The 17,576-nt window shown below is 35.7% G+C and overlaps 2 protein-coding genes across 4 annotated transcripts in view; one reads left to right on the forward strand and one right to left on the reverse strand.

The window, feature by feature from the left end:
• Nucleotides 1-7,213, reverse strand: part of NDUFB8 (NADH:ubiquinone oxidoreductase subunit B8) — a 943,883-nt gene extending 936,670 nt beyond the window's left edge. The window contains exon 1 of the mRNA XM_050805047.1: nt 7,210-7,213. The gene's annotated coding sequence lies outside the window, so the exon portion shown is untranslated. The remainder of the gene's footprint in view (nt 1-7,209) is intronic.
• Nucleotides 1-17,576, forward strand: part of BTRC (beta-transducin repeat containing E3 ubiquitin protein ligase) — a 259,914-nt gene that overhangs the window by 143,847 nt on the left and 98,491 nt on the right. The window contains exon 1 of one of the 3 annotated variants that reach the window (XM_050804974.1): nt 13,458-14,721. The exons of the other annotated variants lie outside the window; for them this stretch is intronic. Within the exon in view, the coding sequence (XP_050660931.1) occupies nt 14,554-14,721 (168 nt within the window). The 5' untranslated portion in view covers nt 13,458-14,553. Of the gene's footprint in view, nt 1-13,457; nt 14,722-17,576 lie in introns of those variants that run through there. 3 annotated transcript variants of the gene reach the window in all.

Consider the following 17,576-nt stretch of genomic DNA (forward strand, 5'->3'; position numbering starts at 1 on the left):
TTTGCCCTTCAGTGACATAAACGTAAAAAGGAATTAATGTTTTTGAAATGTCTTAGCATCATAGAAAGGATAAATGATATAGGGCTTGTTCATATTTCTAATACAGTTTTTTTCCTTGTTGTTAGAAATACTGAGGTCAGTTTAAAGGTGTTACCAGATTTTGCTTTTATATGATTATGCTTATATTACAGCAGTATCAAAGTAAGTTGTACAGATCTCTGTTGTTGTTTTTTGTTTTTTTTTTTTTTTTTTGAGATGAAGTCTTGCTCTGGTGCCCAGACGGCTGGCACCACCTCGGCTCACTGCAAGCTCTGCCTCCCGGGTTCGCGCCATTCCCCTGCCTCAGCCTCCCGAGTAGCTGGGACTACAGGCACCCGCCACCAAGCCCAGCTAATTTTTTTGTATTTTTACTAGAGACAGGGTTTCACCGTGTTAGCCAGGATGGTCTGGATCTCCTGACCTCGTGATCCGCCTGTCTCGGCCTCCCAAAGTGCTGGGATTACAGGCGTGAGCCACCATGCCTGGCCTCTATTGTAGTTCTACTTAATAGTTTAAAAATTAACTTTACCACAAATTCGGGCAAGTTTTAAACCCTCCTAAGTGAAGTCAGTTATTTTGTTCCTTTAAAAGAAAAAAAGAATCTTAGTCACAATTTACTGATTTTTGTAAAACAGCATGCAAATGTAGTCCTGTGCAACATTAAAAGCAGATACACTGAGGACAACTCAACATGAAATATGTTTTGATTCAGTTTAACTTTAGGCATTCTAATTTGTAAAAATGGCCCTTAACAGAAGAATACATATGTATAATCACTTGATTTATAGAATGTGTATGTGTGCATATAAAACCACTTCAGTAATAGAAAAGTGCTATTGGTTACCATTCTGAGCCTTTAAAACGATCACTTTCCATTTGATCATATTAAAGTTATAGAAACAAGTATATAGCATAGAAGTTTTAATTTCTTCTATGTAATCTTCATTATTAAAATATGTTTGAATATGCCATTATTTTGTAGGCTAATTTGTTTTTCATCGTGAGATTGAGGTACTTAGATTTCTTGTACAAATAACTCTCACTAAAATGACTAACACATACAATTTGTACTTTTTATATTGTCCTTAGGGACATTTTACTGATTTAGAAAATCCTTTTGACACATTTTACTGATTTAGAAAATCCTTTTGACATCAAGTAGATGTAAGGCTTTACAAATAACATGGTCATTCACAACTAGCCACAACTCCATTCGATTCACGTAGAGTACCTTTTATTTGCCAATAACTGTACAAAGTATTGGGCATAAATTAAGATTCAAAACCTATCCTCAAGGAGCTTATAGTTATTTATTATACATGTATTAAGTACTTATATACCAGTCACTATGCCTATAATTACTAGTGTTAATATCCATTAGTCATATGTATTTTTTTCCAATTTGTTGAGCTAGAGGTCTGGCTTAGTAACAGTCCTAAGGAAATGGTATACTTATGTTCATATCAGATATATCTCATCTCAGCAAAAAAGTGATAATGTGTATTCCAGACTAGTCTGTGTCTTAAATGGTTTTCTCTCTGCCTTTACATACCTTCTAAGGGAACAGTGATGTTTGTGATAGCTCTACATGTAGTTTAAAAAGAGATGATAATATTTGTTACAATGCCTCCTACTGGTTGGTCATAGATTTTCAATCCTTGCTGTCTTCTGAACTGGTAGTTCACACTGGTGATTTGATAGTTAGTCTGGGGCTTTCATACTGAGGCTATAACTGAGAAAGAGTCTGTTGCATACAAGGTATAAAGTGCTTCTTTAAACAGTCTGTTTCTAGAACCTAAATTGTCCTGGGACCAGCTCTTGATATAAAAATTCATAGAAACCTGTTTTTCACAGAGTGTGGTAACTCCTTGCCATAGTGCTGTAGTGTTAAAATTCACATTGGCCAGGTTGTTCTGTAAATTAAACACTGACAGCTACCCTCAGGGGAACAGCCAATGTATTTATGATGATGTGCTGATTACACAAAATACACTGCAAGCAGAAAACAGCTGCAGAGAATAAACCTCTTAAAAAGAATACAATTACAAATAGCACCCTCAGTATTTCTAGTGGTGAGTGTAGAATACAGCATGCTAATACAGGTTTCTTAGTGTGTCTGAAAACAAAAAATCTGAAGGAGATAAGTTAAATTATTATGGTTGAATGCACATGTGGTGCCAGCATAGCAGTGAACAAATTTCCTTTCTGAAGAGCATGGCTGTAAGTGCACAGATTTCAGGTGTGGAGTAGTCTAACCACCCTCCCCCATTTTGTTAGTAGGTTTTATTAGTGGTTTTCTCGTGTATAGTAGGGCATGGCCTTGAGGTTATAGGGGTTCTAGACATTTGAAAGATATTACACAATGAATGGAGGCAGAAGGGTAACTAAATTGTGGTTACAAATTTCTGGTAGAAACTCGATATGTCAGGGTTTAGTTATCGATATTTCATTTGAAGATACAACTATATATTTTCAGTGTTATTAATGGCATTGAAGATGTGTGCCCTTAGAATTAATAAAAAGAGTCATGACTCTATGGTAAGATCTTTCTGATTTCTTAGATTCTGTTTTTCAAGAATGATGGTGTTTTAGGACATTGGAATAGCTGATTGTGTATCTGTAGGAGTATCAGCTCTCAAATATGTCCCTTTTCATTCCTGCATCTTACTGGTCACATGCATACAGGTAAGAAGATTAGAAAAAATTTTAGTTTTCCCTGTTTGAGATTCTCTCTGTTAGAGCTTAGGGTCAGTATCTATAAAATATATTTCAACTGCTGAGCGTGCTAGCTTCTGTTTAAATCAGTAGAAAATATGTTGATCTTTCAAGACATAAATTTACTCAAGCCAACTGTAAGGTATAGCGCAGGGACATAGTGATTGGAAACAGTTCACTTCACCCGCCTGAAACTAAGAATCAACTCTTCAGTATATGGATCACTGGTATGTAATAATCGACTATTATCGGTCTGTCTGTTGGTCTCTTTTTAAATCAGTTTGGAACCTCCTGGAGTTATTTTCTTGCTCTACTGACATCAATCCCATGTGGCAGAGGAGTTGTGTATAATCGCTTTGGTTTAATCAATAGAATAATTGATAAACCAGATAAGATTTAAACTGATTATAGCCTCAACAGAATTCCCCAGAGGCTTTGGACTCTCTTAATTTTGACATGTGTGTTGTGTACCCTGAGGATGAAGTGCAGTTTGAATTATCTGCTTTTATTTGCTTAATGATGGGGAGGGTGTTAAAGTCAAATGTTTAATTAACCCAGCAATGGGCTGCGTTGTCACTTACACACAGCTGATTGAGATATCTCATGGAGAATACTGAATAGGAATGATAATGTGGCACTGGGACGGAAGATTGCTTTTTCAATCCATTTGCTGGGTCACTGCTTTGAATGTCTTATTGGATGAAAGGCATTCAGCCTGGAGAAAAAATTCAGCATTTAAGTACATTTTGTTCTCTTCCCCCTCACCCCCAAACCCCCTCCCTGCTCAGAAGTTAACTAAAACAGATATGTTCTAGGTTTAATAAGCCATCCATGTACTAGTAAGAGATCAGGATAGCCAGTAGCCTCCAGCTATATAATTTCCTGTGGAAACAGAAAAATCCTACTAGCCTCTAAGGTATTCTAAATGTGAGCTCTTTTGTCCCTCACATCCTGTGTCCCTTGCCATTATTGTGAGGTTGTCTTTGGTTACTTGTCTCTTGCCTTTTTCTGTAGTGTTTGCTAGATGTGCAGCTACCTCTAGGGCCAAAGGCAGACCTTTTCCTCCCAAAGAAGCAAATTATCCAGTACATTTTTGCTATTTGATGCACCTGGCTTCTATTTGGTTGTAATTGTGACTAAGAATTATAGTGAGACTGTTGAACTATTCAGAGAGATGAAAATTTGAGGCATTACAGATTCTTGCTTTTTTGGCTACTGCTATTATATAAACAGTTGATGCTGTGTGTATTTCATTTTGTTGAGAGGCACTTTGCTTTCTGTATGGACTGAAAAATTAGCCCAGGAAAGAGTCTAATATTCAACACCATCAAAAATGCAGTTTAGGCAACTGAAGTTTTAATGACTTGCTGCCCACAAAAAATCCCTGACTAGCTTTATAATCGAATGTAAAAATTCATTGAAGGCCTATGAGCAAAACTTTAAAAAAAATTAACCACAACTTTCCTTCTCTGTAGTTCTTATGTTTCTTCCCTCTATCCGCCAAAGATCTAAACAAGGAATTTACTAATTTTTTTCTTTGCTTTAGTCATTTGTATTCCAGAGAGCACAATAGGGAGAAGGACACAAGATTGATTTTTTATGTGTGTCCTCTTGAAAGCCGAGTCTGGGGCATGAATAGGGTAGGGGGGCCGGTTACAAAGCAATAGAAGCATGCAGCTAGTGTTCGGGCGCAGGTTGGACTTTTGCGGGTCAAGGCAGACCAGACGAGTAGCTTATCTTGAGGGACACAAGTAATAGACCAAATATAGAGCAGCTATTTCAGGAATCATGTAGGTCATTTAATTATCCATTATGATTGAGTGGCTAATGCTCTTTTGGCAATTACATGACCTCTGTTATTCTTGAAACCTATCCAGGCCCTCGTGGGTCGAATGACCCACAAGTCAGTGCTCTCAGACTTGATTCCACTCAGAAAGAAAGGAGATGTTGGGAACCACTGGCATTTAGAAATGGCCATTCTTTCTTTACTGACCACTACCCAGAATGTCCTTTGTACAGCAGTGATAGGCACCTGGTTTTGAAGTCAACCATTCCTTCATTGTGTATAGGAGCAAAAGATGCATTATGCATTGGTTTCCACAAGAGGGTATTTTGGCAGGAGATACTTTAATACCACAATTAGCTACTATGGTATTTACTAATTCTGTACTGTAAGAACAACTACTATGATACTAAAATTGATGTTTGATATCTGTCAAACCAATTATCTATTACCAGACTCTGTAGTGGTGTTTTCCATTCCATACTGCAACAAGTGCTATTGATGATAGCTAATAACATATTAGTATATTAGTAATAATTACTAATAGTAATTATAGTAACAGTTATTAGTAATAATAACAAAATGCCATTGATGATAGCTAATAACAGATTTTAAAATATCATTCATTAAAATTAGCCCAATTTGAATTTCAGTGCTATAATGATTATTAAATTAAATTAAAGTAAAAGGCCACTTTAAAATTAGATTCTAATCAAAGACAGAATAATTTGGAAACATTTTGATGGTTTATCACTTATTTTTTTCTTCAGTCAACTAAGTATTATTAATATTTTCAAAGAAAACAATTTCTGCTAAATGATAGTAAAATTTTCTATAATTTAGTGACTTGTGGAATAATTTTGAGAAAAGAAGATGTACATTTCTTGTGATTCTTTAAATAGAGGATAGTTACGGTGTGGAAAGTAATGACAACATAATCAAATTAATTGTAGGATTTGTCAGAAATGCACAAAATCCTGTATAGTTAGCAAAATGGTAGATTAGAGGTATACAGCCATTCTCTAGCATTCCAGTAACTTAAGATCTTAGGCTTAAGAGAAATAATTTTGATATTCTTTAAGTAGAAACTATTTACATTGCTATAGAAAAAAGCAGTTTCCTTCTATTGGAAAAAAAAATCTTTAAAAAATTGTTACTTACACATCAAAGAGCATTGCTTTAAAACAACAACAACAACAACAAACCAACAAGGTTGTTTATCCCTGGAGCAGTAAAATTAGCCATTTTTCCCATTAAATTTGTTAAATTACCCCTAGTAGAACTCCAGGCTAATCTGTTTTGGTTTTATTTTCATTTGTTGTTTGGTGATGTTAACAGATTAAAAATTGAAGACATGAATTGGTGTTTATAACCTTTGACCCTTCAGCAATAGAAGTCTTCTCAAATTTTAAATCCTTAGGCCAATACTACCTTAGGGTCTGGCTACTTAGAGACCCATGAGAATGCAGTTAATCTGAGTTATATTTGCTGTTTTCTGTTTAAAAACATTTTATTTCATTCTAGTTTTTTCATTTCTATAGTGGAGATGAGCAGAAAATGCAAAGCAGGATTTACAGCAAAAGTTACAGATTAAACTCAAGTATCCCAAATAAGGGGTATAATTAGTCTACTTACCGTTTTAAGAGGAAAGCAAGGGATATAATGTATGGTATATGATTTTTTTTCTCTCCCTATATGTTACTTTTCTTTAAGGTACACCCTTCAAGATCTATGCTGAGACATGTTTTTCAGCCTTGGGAACCAAAAATTTATAGAAATAGGTGAGAGGAATGGTATTTGTAATTTTAATGACCCGAAGAGACATTAAGGCAGTATCATTAGTGGGGAAGGACACAGTATAGTAATAAGCCTATATAATAATTTCTTAATTAGGAAAAATAATAATGATTAAACAAGAGCCAGTCCATATTAGAGATATACACATAAACACAGATCTTAATCTAGCCCAGTCTAGTTTTCAGAAATGTAGTTTATTTACTTGGGATGGTTTCACATCTGGGGATATTAGCTTTTATCAAGTTTAAAGGAATCTTAAATTTCCTCCAAAATATTGTTGTCATAATAACACCAAAGCAAGGGGATGAAAGTCATTTAGCAAAAAGAAACAAAAACCCAGAAACAAGGATGACAGAAAAAAAAAATTCATCAGAGAGAAAGAATTTTGTCATACATCCTAAGGGTTCCATAGTTCTCAGTCCTATTTTGATTAAAAAAAAATCTACATAAGAAAATCTACAGAGGTCTTTGAGTTACAAAAATAACCAGATGTCCTTATTAGTAGAAGCAAATGTTTGCCTCTTAATTTACTCAAAACTATATGCAGAGGATCTCTGGATGAAATATTTTTGTAAATATGGTAGCAAAGAAAATCATGGCATGAAAAAACCTGTCCAAAACACATAATTGTGAAGGTAACGTCTTAAAGAGGAAAGCAGTTTTTAAAAAGATTCATATAGATTTAAAGGTAAAAGGTAACTTAAGCTAGTTACATTTTTGTTTACATGATAGGTATGCTTAACTTTTTATTGTGTATGGTTTTCTATCTCAAATCCCCATGGTGAATTTTAATTCATTTGCCTTGCTTATTTCGCTACTTTGTACATTGTTATTGCATTTTGAATAGTGTAAACATATGGGTGAATTGCTTTTTTCCCCCCTGAAAGTTGTCCTTTTAGTTCCATCAAGAAAAAAACAACCTACAGTAGTATAAGATGCCTGCTTTGCAAGCGTGTTTGGGATTTTAAAATATTAACCCACATTTTAATAAATAGATGTAATTTTGTAATTGCATTCATACATTAAGCAGGATAAAATGTAAAAAAAAAAAAATCTACGTGAAAGGGTAAGGTAGGAAGTTTTTTTGTTTGTTTTTAAATCAAGGCTTTAGAACCAAAAAAAAAAAAAAAAAAACTTTACAGTTTAAATGGACTATTACTTCTGATGTGGAGCATATTAACATAATTACAAACTTTTATATACTCATAGTCATTGCTAAGTTGATGTTCAAACCTTCGATTAAGAAGTCACAAAGCTGACTGTGTTCAGACAGCTGTGTAATATTGCTCCTATTCACAAAATAGATAACTGTTTTAGCCCCTCTCCCTTTTTTGGTACCCATATTTATTGCTACAAATTTATCTTTCTCCTATAGCTAGACTTTTAATTAATGGTGAAATATTAAAATGTTGTATTGTGATATTTTCGGTGACTTGGAAGTTAACAGAAAGCAACACTGCTCATTCATGTCCTTGCCTTGTCACTCCCTGATGCAGTTCATCTCTTCTATCCTTATCAGAGTATCTCAGTGCTTAGTTGAGCTTGTTTATCTTAAAAGAGCAGGAGGCAGGCTTTTAGGGAGTAAGCTACATGTTCCAGTATAACAGGCACCAATGCTGTTTGACTTGAAAAACATTTGATCTCTTACATTAACAGCCCATGTCACTGTAATAGGTGCTACAGCCGGGTTGTTCAGTTTTCTATTATTTTAGCTTTGAAATAACTGTTAGTGCTGCCCCAAAATCTTCGTGTATAAAATTGTATATTGGCCGTCCCCCCAGGACTCGTAAGTAAACAAGGTGATATGTGTGGCCAGAGAGGGGATATTTGTTGGCTTTGTTTTAGATCATAACTGATCCTATCTAAAGATGTTTTCTGTCTGATCCCTGATATTGGGTGCTGCATGACATTGTGTAAATTCACAGACTAGCAATATTTTACGGCAGATTTCTGTTTGTTACTAATGCTCAGTGACTATTATGAACTTTCATTTTTTCTGATAATGCAACATTTAGTTTTTATGAAGCTTAATGTTAAATAAAGATCCTGCACAATTTTCCTAAGTATAGCAGTTTGCACAGCAGTTGTTGAAAATGGGCAAGCAAGAATTTAAAGGGAATGTTTGTTAGACTTAAAATATACTTTATTTTAAAATAATTCAGTTGTGGGTATAATTTCTCTGCCAGGAATAGTTTGACAGTTGCAATTAGGCAGAGGTATTAAAAGAACAGAAAACAAAATTCGTATAATCAGGTTGATGTTTTCTTCCTCTTTAAGAGTATTTTTCCTTTTAATAGTGGTAGAATGGCAGCAAATAATTTTAATCCTTCCTTTCTTCCTTCCTCTATTGTCAAGAATCTAAGTTTTCTCATTCTTATTTTTTTCTGATACAACATTACCAGGCCACCCAGTTACTGTCTTTGAATTTAACCTGAATTAGACACATCAGCCAGAACAAGCATAATTGGTTGAAAGGCAGCCATCTATCTAGGGAGTTCTTCTAAATACTGAATGTGTCATGCGCTTTGACATGACTTATCTGTAATCTCTGAATACAGAAAGCACTTTCTGTGTTAGCTGTAGGTGTTAAAGCAGTAGTGTGTTTTAAGAATGTGTGCTGTGCAAATTCTGGCTTGTGAGGTAATGACAAGTGTTTGCCTGCATAGACAATATATTTTTTCCCCCGAGGTCCCCACACACCTAGTTTCCCTCAAGCTCATCATCTCTGTCAGGTTAATCAATAGGCACCGTATGGCAGAGGGTCAGTAATCAGTGTCATCGTGCCTTTAAATCGTGTTGAAAATTTGCTTAAAGCCTGGGCCAATTAACATCGAGATGATGAATGGATGGGAAGATGGGAAGAGCCTGCCGCTCAGGGGCTTTGTGAGGAGGAGATGCTCAGCTGTTGAGCAGCAGACACCAGCGAATAAAATCAGCCATTCATGTGAGCTCAGTCCACCCACTCTTAATGATAATGTCAATCTAGCAAAATATATACACATTGGAGTTGTCACGAGTTCATAAATCAAAGGAGTTTGTCAAAGGCATTCAGATTAACGAGGCAGCAGCAATAACAAGTCAAATTTGCATAGAGAATTGCTCAAATCTCAGTAAATTATGATCCTGTTTTTCATTTGATTATTTGCTAATGTCTCAAGAGGGAGAATGATTATATTAGCATGCAAAATCTACTCCAGAAGTAGAAATCTGAGGTATAGAAGACCAGTGCACTATGACAATTAATCAGTTTCTGCATACTAGCATAAATGCACAAGGCCCAGAAATGAACTTCTTTTTTATTATTATTTCTCCTTGCTACTGATCCAAATGGTTCAGCTTGACAGAGACTTTATATTGCTTTAACAGTGTTCTGAATTGTGCCTGCAGGCAAGACATAGTTATGTAGCTATAACCAACCTATCCATCTGCCAACCAGATTGGAATTCTCCTATCCAAGGCTTCCATTAACCCCCACTGACAGCTCCAAACAGGATTAAGAATTTGGAAGCATAGAAAATAGTTGTTCTTTGCAAATACACACAATCCCTCTGCATTTTGAGAAAGGATGCATCTGTAGTGTTTTATGATTAGTGTCGAACAGTGTGGCGGGGAAAAAGCCTGCTTGGCAGTTTTTTTACTTCTGTCACAGGGAGTAAGGCGGTGCTAATGGAAGTCCTCTTTGGTTGTCCCAGGGAATGTTGTCCATTCTATCTACTCGTTAGCACTGTGCTTGGAATTGGTATATTACTAGAAAAGAGCACTCCTTGAAAGCCTTAACTGGTGGATCCGTTGAGTTTAGCAGCGTAGGGAGGCCTTGATGTGGTTGTGGTTTAATAGAGTATGTCAAATGATAAACATGCTGGAGAAGCAGTGTGCATGAAAACATGCCAGAGAATATCTTAGGAGGACACTTTCGGTCCTCCCTAAAACGGGTCCTTGAATAGGATATTCCGATTAGCTTCTGAACTTAAATGACCTAAGTTTTTCGCCATTGTATCCTAAAAGGATTAATTAAAATTTGTTTAAACACACACACAGTGTTTTTTTTTTAATGACACCTTTCATTGAAGAGTTTGAGTGATTTTGTCCATGTAACTAAAATATCTGTTAACCTTGTAGAATAGTAATTTCTGTTTTTGTAAATTGTAAATGTATATTTGGAGGCTATTATTAACTTCAAGTCACATAACAAGTTAATGGGAAAAAGTACTAATCCAATTACTAATTTACCATTGAAGCTCACTATGTTTGCAATTAGTTACTAGAAATTGGTCTCAATATTTTTTCCTTCATGTGGGTTGTCATTCTACACGATGATGAGCAGATGATTTCATTTTAAAATGTGTTCAAAGTCAGAATTATAATCCACCACAATTTACCTGCTTTGCTAAAATGATATAATTATCCCAGTTACAGTGTCCTTTGAATCCTCCCAGTGAAGTATGTGGCATTGGTGGGAAATGTTAGCTTGTAGCTTTGGAGCTGGTTATTTTATTTATAACAGATGTCTCTTCAAACAGGCTCAGGCTCTATTGCACCATCCAACCTTGAGCAAGATGCTTACTCAAAGATTATTATAAGTCATTATGGGTGGCTTGACTTTTCATCACTGTGTAAATTAGTTCAATTTTTATTTGATTATATAATAAACTCTTAATTATCCATTTTATCAGGAGTTGTGTGTTCAAATAGATAACTGAAAATAGTAAATAAGCCACTTACTAGGTCATGGAGAATGTCGCCCCAGCTATGAACCTGCTGTGTGCTACCATCAGAACATCTTTACTTCTTGAATTGGGCAGTCAAAAATACAAACAACCCTCAAAGTTAGGAATGCTTTGGTTAAGGGTTGTCAAACTTTGTCTGTAAAGGGCCAGATAATAAACATTTGAGGCTTTGTAGGACATAGCGTCTTTCTTGTGGCCACTTACCTCTTCCATTGTGTGAAAGCAGCCACAGACAAATCCTAAATGGATGGGCATGGCTATGGGTCAGTTAAACTTTATTTACAAAAATATGTGTCAGGCCAGAGCTTGTAACTGCTAGTTCTAACTGATCATACTGGCATTATAAGTAGTGGGACAGTAGGACTGCAGTTGGGCTGCCACTGAAGTTCCTCTATTAAAAACAAAACAAACAAAAAAACAAAAAACTTTTTTTTAAGCTAGCTGTACAGTGTGGGTTTAGGGTTTCAGTTATTCATTGAGCATCTATTATCTGTGTACTTATGTAATGTGTTAGTTGGTAGAGGGAGCTACAAAGACTTTACCCAGTAATCTTTCAGTCTTATTGGTTAGTTGAAAGTAACAGTGCAAACATTTATCTAATTAAGTGCCAGTTGTGTGGATCAAGATTAAAATTTAGTTAAAGAATTTCCAGTAGAGTAAGGTGGAGTAGTTGTATGGTTTCGTAGAGAAGATGACAGTTGAACCTCATTTTAAGAATGTGTAAGACTTGAATAGATGAGATAATCTTCTTGTGTTTATCATTGTTGAGTGAACTAGACTGGAGTTAAAAATCCTTCCAGGCCAGGTGCTGTGGCTTATGCCTCTAATCCCAGCACTTTGGGAGACTGAGGTGGGAGGATTGCTTGAGGCCGTGAGTTTGAGACCAACTGGGTAATATAGTGAGAACTCCCGTCTCTACAAAAAATAGAAAAATTAGCCTGGTGTAGTGGCGTACACCTGTAGTCCTAGCTAGTAGGGAGCCTGAGGCAGGAGGATTACTTGAGCCCAGGAGTTGGAGGTTACAAAGAGCTATGATCATGTCACTGCAATCTAGCCTGATGTGACAGAGCAAGACCCTGTCTTTAAAAAAGAATCAGTCCCAGAATTTCAAGATCCTATCACCTGTTGGTGAGACTATGAAGAAACTTGCTTAACTGGGGCAGAAAAGATGTGTTGTGGAAAATAACTTGGTGTAATATAGTAGGGAATTCTGGATGGTCCTGAAAACCAGGCCTAGAACTTCATGTTTGATTTCATAGAAATAAAGAGCCACTAAAAATACTTTAGGGAAAGACCATTATGACAGTAGCAGTGTTTAAGAAAGATTAACCTGGCAATAGTATTCAATCCAAGAAACTTTTTTTTTTTTCTCTTTGAGACAGGGTCTCACTCTGTAACCCAGGCTAGAGCACAATGGCATGATTATACCCCAAACTCCTGGGCTCAAGCGGTCCTCCTGCCTTAGCCTCCTGAGTAGCTAGGACTACAAGCTTGTGCCACTATGCCCAGCAATTTTTTTTTTTTTTTTTTTGTAGAGGTAGGGTCTTGCTGTGTTACCCAGGCTGGTCTTGAACTCCTGGCCCCAAGCTATCCTCCTGCCTCTACCTCCCAACAAAAAAACGTTTTAAAATTCACATTATATTCTCTAGCTTTGTGCTGAACCTCTGAAATATAAGATGAAACAGAAACTGGCCCTGCCTTGAAGGAATTTACAGGGTAGTGTAGGGTGGGACGCATGTTCATGTAGAGATATAAAGAGATATAAAGAATTAAGTGGAAGTGAAGTTTTTCTTCGGAGTAATTAATTCTAACTGCGGGTTAGACATAAGGGGATAAACAAAGGCTTCTCAAAGAAGGTATCATTTTAGCTGACTCTTGAATCGGGATTTTTAATAGATGACGAGATTGGGAAAGAAGTCTGTTAAATGTTGAGGGACTAGAATTAACAAAAACACAGAGATGAAAGAGTGGTTTTCTTATTTTGGTGAATGATAAATAATGTCATGTAAATGGTACAGAGACTTTGATGGAGAGTTAAGTTGGCTGTCTTATGGATGCTGTACTAAGAAGTTTGGGTTTATTCTGTTATTTCCAAAAAGCTATAAAAGACTTTTGAGCAGGAAAGAAACCTTTTCAGAATGATGATTTTAATGGCCGGGCAGCCCAGTGCTTTGGGAGGCCGAGGTGGGTGGATCACTTGAGGTCAGGAGTTCAAGGCTAGCCTGGCCAACATGGTGAAACCCCGTCTCTACTAAAAATACAAAAAAAAAAAAAAAAAAAAATTAGCTGGGCGTGGTGGCGCATGCCTGTAATCCCAGCTACTCGGGAGGCTGAGGCAGGAGAATCGCTTGAACCCAGGAGGCGGAGGTTGTAGTGAGCCGAGGTCACCACTGCACTCCAGCCTGGGTGACAGAATGAGACTCTGTCTCAAAAAAAAAAAAAGATTCTAACTCTAGTGTATACAATATATCAGATATAGATTTAGGCAAGGATGTCAGAAGGCTTTCTCAATAGTAATATCACTGGTAAGAGGTGTTGTGGTTCTGGACTAGAGTAGAAGCAGTGGAAACACAAAAGTAGGGTCAGATGTATTAAAATAGATGATTCAAAGGAAAAGTTTATAGACCGGAAATTAGCTAGATATGTTCAAAGGAAAAAAAAAAGGAATGAGTAAAAACTGAGGATTTAAGTCTAGGATAAAAAGAAAAGTTGGGAGGAAAAGGGCTGACCTAGAAATGAGTGAGGATGGTAAAAGAGTGCTTTAAATTTAGATATGTTGATTTTGAGACTGTTTAAGCTTATCACCTGAATACTTTAATATAATTACTCTATCTTTTTTATTCACCCAAGTTGGTTGTGGAAACATTTTATCCAAAATGCATCCCTGAGGTCTAATGCATGAGCTTTAGCAGTATTTCCTTTATTGACCTTTTCCTACCCAAACCTCTGTTACTGTGTCTGCAGGTGTTACAGCCCAAATGCATCTAGTTTGAAGTTAAATTCAAAGTTGACAGGGAGACTTTTATCCTGCCCTTTCAATTCTAAGCTAGTAAGCACTGAGCTAATAAATAAATATTTGAGTTAATATAAAAGGTAGCAAGTTGTGCACTGGGCTAAGAAATAAATATTTGAGTTAATATAAAAGGTAACAAGTTGTGTAGCAACTTTTACAGAAATATTTTAATATACTATAGTCCCCACTTATTCATAGGGGGTATGTTCCCCAGTGGATGCCTAAACCACAGATAGTTCTGAACTCCATGTATATTATGTTTTTTCCTATGGACACATACCTATGATAAAGTTTAATTTATAAATTAGGCATAGTAATAAAAGTTACATGAATGTGCTCTCTCAAAATATCTTACTGTACTGTACTCACCCTTCTTATGATGATGTGAGACAATAAAATGCCTGTGTGATGAGATGAAGTGAGGTAAATGACCTAGACATTGTGACACAGTATTAGGTTACTACTGACCCTTTGACAGTATGCCACCTGCTTCAGGTGATCCTGGATTATTGAGCCATGAAGATGTTGGTGGTGGGATGTCAGGAGCAGACAATGTCAATGACTCATGGTCGAGTAGCATGTATAGTGTGGGTACATTGGACAAACGGATAATTCACATCCTGGGCAGGACAGAGCTACTCAGAAAGGTGCACAATTGAAAACTATTTCTAGAATTTTCCATTCAATATTTTAGGACCTCGGTGGACCGTAGTAACTGAAATTACATGAGTAAAACTGTGGATAAGAGGGGACTACTGTAATGCTGCTATTCGTAGAATATTATTACTCAAGGACTACAAACACATTCTGCAATTTGTTTACTGTAATGAAACTTTCCATCTGAGTATTGGGAATCTGTTGTTCTAAGCAGTCAGGTTTGCTTAGGGTTGGTTTAAAGTTAAGCAGTAGAGTATAACATTAATTACATTTGGTGGAATTTTCCCCCTAAAATGTATTTTTCACTTATCTAACTTTTCTCCCCTTTCTTAACATTTTATTATGGATTTAATTAATTTTTATTTTGACATAACTTCAGATTTATAGACAAATGAAAAGAGTAGCACAAAGAATCTCCTTACACCCTTTCACATAGATTTACCTAATGTTAACATGTTCCCACATTTGTATTATAGCTGTTTATAAATACACATACACACTCATATACGTCCATTTATGTATTGTTTTTTCTGAACCATTTGAAAGTTACAGATGTAATGTTCCATCCCCCCTAATTGTTTCAGTGCATGTTTCCAAAAAAAACAAAGATATTTTAATAAAAATAATCACAGTACAGATTATCAAAGTCAGGAAATTGAATGGATAAACAAAACTGGCACATCCATACAGTAGATAATACTACTTGGCAATAAAAGGAAAAGAAATACTGGTATTTGCAACAACATGAGTAGATCTCAGATATTTTATGCTAAGTGATAAAAGCCAGATTCAAAGGTTACATATGATATAATTCCATTTATGTGACATTCTGAAGACGGCAAAAATTATTGAGTCAACAAATCAGTGATTTTCAGTGGGCAGTGGGTTGACTATTAAGGAGAATTTCAATGGAATTTTAGGAGTGATGGAATTTTTCATTTTTTAATGGTGGTGTTATACAACTCTATGTTTTTGTTAAAACTTACAGAACTATGTACCAAAAAGGGTGAATTTTTCTGTATGTAAATTTTAATGGTGGGGAAACAATCAGGAAATTAATATTGATACAGTGTTATTAGTTCATCTGCAGAACTTACTAAAAATTTTCCAATTGCCTCAACAGCGTGTGCGGTACCTCTTTAGTTTCCTTTCATCTGAAACAATTCCTTAGTCTATTTCATGGCCTTGACATTTCTTAGGTACAGACTAGTAACTTTATGGAATAAAATACTCATTTTTGGGTTAGCCTGAAGTTTTCTTATAAGTAGATTTAAGTTTTGTGGTTTTGACAAGAATACCTCACAAGTGATGTGCCGTTTTCAGTACATCATATCAAAAGGCACATAATATTAAGGTGGCATCTGCTGGATTTCTCCACTGTGAGGTTACTCTTTTTTCATCGTAACTATTAAGTATCTTACAGAAAAAATATTTTGAGATTATGTGACTATCCTGTTACTTGTCAAACTTTCACTCACTTATTCTAGTTTTAAATTTTACTTACGTTTTTGAGATGGTGTGTTGCTGTGATGCCCAGGCTGTTCTCAAACTCCTGGGCTCAAGCAGTCCCTCTGCCTCCACCTCCTGAGCAGCTGGGATTACAGGCACATGCCACAGTACTGGGCTCACTTGCTAATTTTAGCACCTATTGATGATTCTTGCTTATATTAATCACTTATCCTTAAATAGAATTTATTGGACATAATTTAGCTTGATGACCTAGGAAAATCATGCACATAGCTTATTGGGAATCCTCATAGATAAAGATGCAAGAAATAACTGTTGCTGAGAAATAACTGTCCTGGGTGATGTTGGACAGGCTTTGAGAACTATTGAGGTGACTACTTAGGTATAAATGGCTATTTCATCATTACCCCTTACCCTCAAGACTGTAGACCTAGTCATCTCATTCACTGGCATTCTGCTTCTACTCTTCAGTATTAGGAGGGTACCTAATCCTTGTTCCTAATATCATGACTGTTTAATGTCCCTACCTCTATTTTTTTGTAACAACATTGTAAGTTGGATTTTTTGTTTGATTTGATTTCTCATGATGGATGGCCCAGAGTAAAAGTGTTGGATTAATCTGTATTAAAAGAACATACCAATGTTTATGGGTTTTCCCCCTTTAAGAGTTATTTTTAACAATACCACTTAAATATTCTTTGCCCTAGTGGGATAGAAAGGGGAAAGGAACTCCTAAGGAACTCTGTGTTCTATGTTATGTTAGTAACACCCTTTAAGCTCCCTTTGTGTTTTCATTCTTTAGACATTTTAATAATACCCACCCAGTGGTTATCCATCTAAATCTGATAAAATAGAGGGTCAGGAAGAAGAAAATTGTGAATATGGGCTAGTCACTACTCAGACTGTTAGGTTGAGATGACTGTTTTTCACTTTATAATTCAGTATGGAGGAGTTTGCCAGCAATTGTGTATCAGCCCAAGTACCTGTAGAATAAAAATGTGATTTATAGTATCTTTGGTACAACAAACTTCCAGCAAAAAATAATTAGGCTTCCAAGTTATATGATAACATTTCCAAAAACATAATTAATTTTGAAAAACAGGATCTTACACTGAATTAAACAGGTTTAGATTATCTGGTATTTTTCTTGTTTAAAGGAGGGTAGAATTTCATGCCCTGAAAGAGAGTTACTTGCAAATTATAAGTTTATAATTGGATACTGGCTTAAGCTTTTATTATAAATGGCATTTAATTTTGGTGTTTAAAACATTGATCTTTACATTAAAAAAAAAAAGCAAAGTTAAATATACAACTTGATGTTATGGGTTAAATGTTGACCTTTCCCTTTCTTTGTTTGATATTCTTACTTAGCATGTAT

This window comes from Macaca thibetana, chromosome 9 (assembly GCF_024542745.1).
Source record: "Macaca thibetana thibetana isolate TM-01 chromosome 9, ASM2454274v1, whole genome shotgun sequence".
In the NCBI taxonomy this organism is placed as follows: domain Eukaryota; kingdom Metazoa; phylum Chordata; class Mammalia; order Primates; family Cercopithecidae; genus Macaca; species Macaca thibetana.